Source organism: Schistocerca nitens, chromosome 10 (assembly GCF_023898315.1).
Source record: "Schistocerca nitens isolate TAMUIC-IGC-003100 chromosome 10, iqSchNite1.1, whole genome shotgun sequence".
Taxonomy (NCBI): domain Eukaryota; kingdom Metazoa; phylum Arthropoda; class Insecta; order Orthoptera; family Acrididae; genus Schistocerca; species Schistocerca nitens.
Genome location: NC_064623.1, coordinates 72,955,810 through 72,965,324, shown reverse-complemented (window position 1 = coordinate 72,965,324; position 9,515 = coordinate 72,955,810). Strand labels below are relative to the sequence as shown.

Here is a 9,515-nt window from a genome sequence, read left to right as displayed (position 1 = left end):
TATTTATTAAAACACATTTTTTACCCTGAACTCCAAAACAGTTACCACAAACTACTTTAAGCAACACTAAATTTTATCAGTTAACCGATATTCCAGTCATCCATACCCCCCTTGACCGACTTCTAGAATCGCCCGTGATGGGAGAGACTGTAAATGGGAAATGCCTTTATGGTCGGTCCCATCAGCTTCTGCGCCGAGTTTCAACTTAGTTTGCGAGTATGGTAATGGAAAGATCCTGATAGTGGAGACAATGTCACCCAGCTACATATTAGGAAGAGACATTCTACAGGTGGGGAACGCAAAAATCGATCTCTCTGTAGGTAAATGCTGTGTTAAAATGTATGGTAAGGGTTTGGCTCGGATCTTCATTAAGACGAAAGCTAAACATGGCAAATTTTGCCAGAGGGAGGCTAAGTTTGTGACTATTGAATCAACGTTAATAAGGAATCTTTCAATTGCTCAAGCTGATGACGCTAAATGCACCAATAACATTAATGATATGCACGATCTCAATGTAGCACTACAGGGCAATACCTTCAAATATGGATATTTAACAGATCAACAAAGGTATGAACTCAGTAGTATCTCGTACAAATACAGGTATTCACTGAGAAGCCCGGTGTAATCAAAGGTTACGTATATCATATGCAAGTAAAACAACATGAAATGTATTACTGTGCCACCTACTCAGTTCCCTGGACCAAAAGAGGGGTAGTAAATAAAGAGATTAGGAACATGCTAGATTTGGGAATTGTAGAAACATCACTTTCACCCTACAGCAGTCCCTTCTTACCAGTAGAAATATCAGAGGTAGCGTAAGTTTGAAGATGGATGCAAGAGCTGTAAACAAAATCTTACCTGTTGGGACACAGCCTAGAAACCTTGCTGAACAAATGCAAAAGTTTTATGGGCGTGTACGTATTTATCCTCGATTGATCTGAGAAGTTCGTATATTAGATGAACAAATACAAAAAGTTTTATTGTGGTGTACGTATTTATCCTCGACTGATCAGAGAAGTTTGTATGGCAGGTCCTGTTATCAGATAATCATCCACAGCTTCACTTTCAACGGTAGAAGCTATCAATTTTGTGTTTTACCATTTGATCTAAATGTGAGTAGGGGTATATTTATAACCGCCTTTGGCACAGTACTATGTCGTCATCAAATTGATAAAGTTACAGTGCATGTACACGACCTACTGACAGCTGCATCAACATGGGAAGAACAACTTGAATTGCTACAAGCGGTATTGCTGGTGTCTCTGCGAACGTGCATAAATCTGTAATTGTGATGGACAAAATTAGGCATGTTAAGATAAAGAACTTTTGTTACACAAAACGCCTGTAGAACAGTATGATATCTTCTTCAGAGACAATCTATGTAATGTTACGGAACACAGCAATTGATAAATGCTCATAGCAATCAAAGTTTCAAGTATATTCAGTTGTCAAAGTTTTATCTAGACATTCTGCCTAGCTTTGGTGTTATTTATGTATGTACTTTTTATGTATGTGCCTTTTAGGATGTGTGTGTGTGTGTGTGTGTGTGTGTGTGTGTGTGTGTGTGTGTGTGTGTGTGTGTGTGTGTGTGCGCGCGCGCGCGCGCGCTGTATAAGAAAGAACGTTACTAAACTAGAATACGAACTAAAAAGTTTAAGGGGGGAAACCACATTAGGAGGTTCAAAAAATTCGATTTTTTATTGCATAAATAAAATATCGCATAAAAAACTATCCAAGAATGTGCTGTCAAAATGTCAAAGTGAAATTCGCATTCGTTTAGATTTTATGAGCATAGAACCGAATGCACATCGGGTACAGGCTCGAGCACAGATAGGGCGACATACCATCATATGATTTCCACGGATGAAAATCCTCGACACGAGTATTGCCCAGAGGGAGAAGACAGCTGGTGTGACTGGCAGAAACGAACAGGCCTTGGAATGTAAAATGAACCGCACCCTACTCCACTGCACCCCGACGTACAGAAGGAAATTCTTCCAGTATATGAAGATTTATCAAAGGATGAATTAGTGGAGAGATGAACTAAACTGTGAGGCAAATATTCCTTACACAAATATTCCTTACACTGTCGGCATCGCGACTATTAAAGATTATAAGCAAGAACTATTGTAAATACAATGGTTGGAACTTAAATAGTGGCAACTATTTACTTACAACCGTTCAAAGTAGTCATCAGCGTTGTGTAGAACCAGTTGCCAGTGACGTGGAAAGCGTAGTATACCGTTGGCAGAGCCTTGATGGTACGAATGGAGCGGTCTAAAGGTATGGTGATTCTCGTGTACGACTTTGGTGGTGTTATCCTAACGCATTACGTTCCTCCACGGCAGACCGTCAATGCACAGTATTACTGTTCGTTTTTGGAGTGTCACCTGCGACCAGCTTTGCGAAAGAAGCGGCGACATTTTCTGCGCAACCCACCTATCATTTTGCACGACAATGTGCGGGGCATACAGCGCAAGCTGTGGCTGCTCTGTTCGGTCGATGGGACTGGGAAGTACTATACCATCCACCATACTCGCCAGACTTAAGTCCTTGTGACTTTGATTTGATTCCGAAGATGAAGGAACCACTTCGTGGCATTCGCTTCAGACTGTTCCAGAGATTCGACAGTCACTAGACCGCTCCATTCGCACCATCAACGGAACAGGCTATGCTAACGGTATACTACACCTTCCACATCTCTGGCAACGGTTTCTACACAACGCTGGTGACTGCTTTGAAGAACAGTAACAGGTGCAAACATGTAACTCTTTTGTATCGGTTGTGAATAAATAGTTGTCGCTATTTAAGTTCCAAACCTCGTATGTATTAACATCTTCATACTGTACGTAAATAAAGTTGATCGATGAAATATGCGCGTAAAAAAAAAATCACACACCCATCCAAACGCAATGTCTTGGACTTTACACAAAGCGAATATTTTCAACATCAGTGATCTGATAACAAGGCTTTATGTAATCTAAATTTAACAGTGAAACCGAATGACAGTACTATTACGGACTTTCATAGAAAGCTATAGTACATGAACTTTGAGATCAAAATAACAAAAACTGTGCGACTGCACTAATGTGGTGTGGTAGACAACCAAGTTGGTACTGAAAATGCAGAATAAAATTTACACTTACTTTAACTGATATGTCGAAAAGTGTGAACAGGTGTGGCATCATGTGCAAAAACTCTTGTATGAAACACGAGTACATGACTTGCGGTCTCAAAACGCAACGACACGAATGAAAGCAGTGTGTACGACAAACTGTCGTTTCCGCGTGGTCAAAGCTTTGCGTTACGCTCCAGACGGTGGCCGTGGACTGTTACGTGATCGTGCTGCACTCAGAAACTGAAAGAGTAACTTATATATACAGTAGCAACAACAAGTATTTTGACAAACACATTTTCATAAAAAAACAATTATTGAAAGGAAAATCTTTATTACTATTATGTCCCTTGGTTAACAGCGCCAATAATAATTCGGTTTACAGCAACGCTGAGAGCCACAGGCACATTTTACCGATAGGTGGTGTTGTGTCACAATATCAATGTCCACCTTCAACATTCAGGCCAACATGGTTCAAAAGCTAATCATTTCTGTAGTCATACTAACATACAGGTCCTGTAAGTATGTATGTCCCATCACTAATTGTTCAAGGTGTTCTGTTTCTTTTCTGACCATGAGTGTATGTACCCACGAACTGTTATCCAACTTAAACTCGTATGCCAACCTGCGACTTAACTGAACGTAATTAAGTTGAACTGTAACTGGCCTTCATTAAATGCGCAACTGAAGTTAAACAATTACCTGGCCCTAATCAAAATTTCCACTTACCTCGCATCTTGACATTGTTGCAGATTTCTCGAAAGCACAATAACAAACAGCAAGCAGGCAGCGGCTAAGCTAGATTTCTATTTTTAAATAAAATTTCCACACAATATTCAAACTGTTGCATACCACATGGTGTAACACAATGGTAGCCCTTCTTTAAACAGAGGGATGGGGAGAGTAACTAATCCTATAAAATAATATTCCAAGACAACGATTTTAGAATGAAATATGTATCCAAAAGGACAAGGGTAAAATTTTGCGTGATCTTTACATATATAAAACTGGTCTGAAGAATACTATGCTTAACAAAGTGATCAATGATTTAAAAAAAGTATTTTATTAACAGAGAATTTCCATAAAAATCAAACAGCTTTATCAGTTATGTAAATGCATGATTGAGGGAAGTGGGGTGGTCTTTCCTTAGCTCTGAGAAAGCGAACAAAGTTAACGAGCTGACAATCATTCCGACTAAGTAGATGCGCAGTGCTGCTGTCTTACCTCAAGCTACTTCTCAAAAAAAAAAAAAAAAAAAAAAAAAAACCCACCTCAGACTTTATATTCTTCTCGCCTTTCAATATATCATTCATTCAATTCATCTCTCCTGTCCCTTACAATAAATCTTTCTCGCAACAGATAGAATCACAAGTCAACACAGCACTTCTGAATACATCCGTCACCTACCATACTTCAGTAAGAACTTACCAGACTGCGCGGTGGCAAAGACTGTGTCATAGCACGAGCGAAAATTAACTGCAACACAACTTGCTCTCGCTCTCTCTCTCTCTCTCTCTCTCTATCTCTCTCTGTCTGTGACATGCACATCGATAACTCACAAAAATCAAGATGATATGCCCACCTTACAGTGCTGCCAGCTATCGGAACTGCATGGAACTGTAGGGGTTGCAGAGTGAATATTCCACAATGTCTCACAACAAATTCCACATTTTTGGAACCGAAAGTGGCCGAGAAAAAAATGTGTTACATTACTTACTGAACGCCCCTCGCGTTATCTTCGAATACACGTGTCTCCTTTGTTCATCTTGTCGCGTATTTCTTTCAGTTACTTAATGTACAATACAACAGGTGTTCTTTCCATGTTACTTGGCAGTGACACATCATGGGAAATCTATTTTCGTCCTTAGGTTTCGCGCATTGGTCTAATAGCTTAACAGATGGAAAGAGAATCAGAAGCATGCCGCGGCACTACATTATTCCACGTTCTTGACCAACTCTTGCCTTGAGTTCGTAATATCCATTCTGTTTAAGGCAGTTTTCCCTCAGCTGTCTAAAGCAAAAAAAGGCAAATCAGTGTAGCGCTATCGTTAACGGAGAGTAAAAGCCATTTTTGCCAAAGCTTTATAATAAAGGTGCATACTTCAGGAGTTCTTTCACCACGCATGACGTGAGATTCAGTGTGGCTTTCAGTTTCATGCCTCGTATTAAATCACTTATGACACACGTCACAGCAGAAAGGGCGTTAGCTGGAGTGCAGCTGCGGGTGTCTCATTTGACTTCACGTTTGTTTGAAGGTCTTCAGACAGACGTCACAGTTTATGAACGTTCGGCACTGTGTACTACCGAGTGGTTCCAGAGGCTGCCTCTGCTCTTGAAGCTCTTCTGACACAAATCACAACTGTATGGGCGTGTGCCTGTGTGGACATTAATATGATTCTTCAAACTGCTTTCTTGCGAGAATTTCTTATGACAAATTTTACAACTGTACGGCCTCTCCCCTGTGTGCATTCGCAAGTGATTCCTCAGCACAGAACTTTGCGTGAATGTCTTAGGGCAGACGCTACAGGCGAACGGCCGCTCTCCAGTATGCAGACGTAAATGGATGTTCAAGCTGGAGCTATACAAGAATTTCTTTTGACATAGACTGCACTCGTATGGTCGTTCCCCCGTGTGCTGTCGCGAGTGGCTCTTGAGGTGGCACTTTTCTGTGAATGCCTTATTGCACACACCACAAGTGTATGGACGTTCCCCTGTGTGCACTTGCGAGTGTTTCCTCAATTTGCTGCGAAACTTGAATACCTTGTGGCACACTTCACATTTATAGGGACGTTCTCCCTTGTGCGACCGAGAGTGTGTCTTCAAGCCAAGACTAGTTCTGAATGTTTTGGGACACACTCTGCAGGAATGCGGAGTGTCGTGACTTCCCCTGTTTTTTACCTCACAGAATGTATCCTTCTCGATGGTGCACTCTGTGGTGTTGCCCATTCCTGTAGGCAGGCCAAACTGTGTATACAGACTGCCACCGCCACCAGTTCTGTTGTCGTCCTCCATGCCACTGGGGAAGACACTGCACAGTTACAGAAAAAAAAACTGTCAAAAAGCGTTCTCATAGCAGTACACTACAGGAAATAAGGATTATATTATCATACACAAGATCCCCAGATGCTTTAAGATGCAGTGTAAGCGGCATGGTCTGAGGATAAGCTTCTAAACGAATAGCACAATCCATCATCATCATAGATACTTAAATAAAATCTTCTCAGTTTACAAGCTGCATCTCTTAGTACACAACAATGCAGTTTTTGACTGCCCTGACTTTGGCTGTCGCTTCCACCATGGCTACTGTTTACGCATTGCGATGGCTTTGCCTTCTCCCACTGAAGGGAAGAGAGGTGCAGTGTGTATTTGGTGTCTGATGAGCCAGCAGACATGCCACACAGCAATGTCCTGCAAGTTGCCAAGTTTGCAGCTCACGCAGCTTCACTGTAATGTGACATTCACTGCACTAACAAGGGCATTGCAATCCCCGAACACAAACAGGACTATTCCACATCCATGAAGCCACGTGACACAGGCGACTTCCTGGTACCTATATGCTGGGCAGACCAAGGACTGCCACCTACAGCTCTCGCACAGTCTGATCTGAAGCCAATCCTGAATCTGAGTGACATATGGCAAGTCTCCAATACCATGCACCCAGACCAGGACTACACCAGTGCAACCACCGATTGTGTTAGCAATCGATTCTGACCTTGCCTTTGGCACTTTAGCTGTATGCCCGCTGCCAACCCACCCGCACCTACCAATGCACACACACAATCCACTCACCATCCTCCTTCCTGCCTGTAAACCTTGCTACATCCATATTATTGGGCGTCTACTTCAGCCCTCAAAAAAATCTGCTTCTTCTCATGCATAGAGAGTTCTTCCCAACAGGCACCTTCGCAGCACATCACATATCCTCATTTCGATGCTGCTCTGCACCACTTGGCCCTGGTTGCAGCCCTGGCCTTTTTGCCAGTGCCCCTGTTCTCCATTCCACGTACTGCAACTGGTTGTACCATCTGCTGCATGGGGAAGAGGAATGCGGTGACCTTGGCTGCCACCTCAGCCAAGACCACCATCTATGCACTGAGATTGCTTCACCATCTCCTTCCAAAGTGAAAAGTGTACAGATGGTGTCTGATGACCCATCACAGAGGAGTACGGTGTATAGGTGGTGTCTGATGACCCAGCACAGAGGACAGCACTGTATTGGTGGTGCCTCATGAACCAGCATGGAGGAATGCAGTGTATGGTTGGTGTCTGATGACTCAGCACAGATGAATGCAGTCTATGGCTGTCTCTGATGACACAGCACACATGCGACACAGCACTGCCCATCAGATTGCCACCCTGCCACACCCCTGCAGCTGATGCAGCTCCACTGCACTGAGACATCTGCTGCAGTAATGAGGGGACTACGATCACTGAACACAGCCAGCACTATCTCATGCGTGTGAAGTCATGTGACTCTGGCCACTTCCTGGGATCCACACGCTGGGTGCATTTTATAGGACCACCACCTGCAGCTCTTCGGCAGTCTCAATCTGAGTTTGAAACTGACTATGAATCCGAGTGACATACAAGTCTCCAATACTAATCACCAGTATCAGGAACATGCCAGTGCAACCACAGACTGTGAGAGTGACCGATTCCAACCTAACCTATGGCAATATAACCTATGGTGGCAGACTGTGTGCTTTCTCTCACACCTTCCTGGAAATGTATCAACAGTGAGAATTATTCTCATAGATCAGGACGATCTCTTACATTTCCTTCATGGAGAATCTGTTTGATGTTGTTCATGTTTTCTTTCTTGCCTTATTGTAAAAATAAACTTCCACTGTTTAATGCTACTTCTGCACCTTCTTGTTTTCTTCTTACACCATACTGCAGCAGGATACTTTATTGTCATTCACCTGCCCCATCATCAGGATTAAAAACCATTGACAGCCAGGGCTGGCATAGTGTTCCAGTTACATAGGCGTAATTGCAGCATCTGGAACCTTCCAGAGTGGGCCGAAGTGAGGTATGTGTATAAGGCGAGTTGAGAAACTCATGGCAGCTTCAGTTCACTGTGGCACTGATGACAACAGGTGGTGTGAAGGACCAGCACTACATCTAAAACTGCCACTGTCCATCCATATAGGCGTCAAGCATCTGTCTTCACTTTCAGCTAATATCTAAAGCCTACCCGCATGGCCTGCTATGTGCATACCCCTGGTGTCTTAAAATTGTCGTTTGTTCTAATCTTGGCAGTCTCCTTCATAAAGGAATGTAAATATGGTGAAACAGGAGCCAAGACTTCCATCCTTTTAAATTGTGTTTTATGTCTGTTTTCCACATGATGTTCATGCTCCTTTTTTTAATATGTCTCTTGATCTCGGTACAACACCCAGAAACTCTGATTATTCTGGCCTATATAGGCGCTGCTGTATTTGCAATGGATCACCATACACACAGGGCACTCGAAGAGATATGTTGTCTTTAGCCAAGTTTAACATATCTTGAATTTTGGAGGCAGGCCAGACAACTGGTCTTAGTACATGTCTTCACAGCACATGTCCTATGGTCCTCCTCGTTGTCCACAGTGTGGCTGGAATACAATGAGGTTGAGCTCTTCCACAAATGGTTACAACAAGGGTGACAATGCAAATGCTTTTAGGTGCCACTGATGATGAACAATTCCTGGTGAATCAGCAAAACAGACCAAGCCAGCTGCACACTTCCCACACTGTAAGTTGATGAGAAGCAAGACAGGGTGTGCTGGAGAGACATGGATTGAGACCAGTGTTTGGGCCAGTCTCCAAGAAATGAGACCTGATACACCCCGTTAAAGATAGCATAGCTCTCGCAAGTTGCCACTGTCTGTGGTATCTCCTGCAAATGCGGCATATCTATATACGTCACATAAATCACAATGTCGCTGAGCTTTACACTGATATATTAAACACAGGAAGCTTAGGAAGTCGGCCATAGATGAACATTGCCTGGAGAATGAACATCAATACAATTTGAAAATACAAGAGTCTTGGCACTTACGTCATCATCGTGGAATTCCGTTATGGAAGAGTTGGCTGAGATTAGAATAAAATGTGACATTTTTAACAGTGACCAAAGGCACGCCCTCAATGGGGCAGGCTTTGAAAATCGAGCGAAAGCAAAGACAGATGCTTGATGCTTGTAGGAAGGTGGGAGCAGCAATTTCTAATGTGGTTTCTTGATGTCATCAGTCCCATGGCAGACTGGAGATGTCCACCTCGCCTTCCACACATCACTTCAGCCCTCTCTTTAAAGTTATAAATGCTGCACTCTGACTTATACTTGGAGCATTCAAAAAGTGACTGGCAATGCATCCCCCCCCCCCCCCCACAGGAGCCACTTACTGAACAAATGA

General features: G+C 43.0%; 1 protein-coding gene across 9 annotated transcripts in view; it reads right to left on the bottom strand.

Moving 5' to 3' along the window:
* Positions 1-3,509: 3,509 nt before the first annotated feature.
* Positions 3,510-9,515, bottom strand: part of LOC126210188 (putative zinc finger protein 833) — an 81,885-nt gene continuing 75,879 nt past the window's right edge. For 6 of the 9 annotated variants that reach the window (XM_049939361.1, XM_049939358.1, XM_049939357.1 and 3 more), the window contains one exon: positions 3,510-6,143. In XM_049939361.1, the coding sequence (XP_049795318.1) occupies positions 5,393-6,143 (751 nt within the window). In that variant the 3' untranslated portion in view covers positions 3,510-5,392. The remainder of the gene's footprint in view (positions 6,144-9,515) is intronic. The other 3 variants (XM_049939356.1, XM_049939355.1, XM_049939363.1) reach the window with 2 other exon arrangements.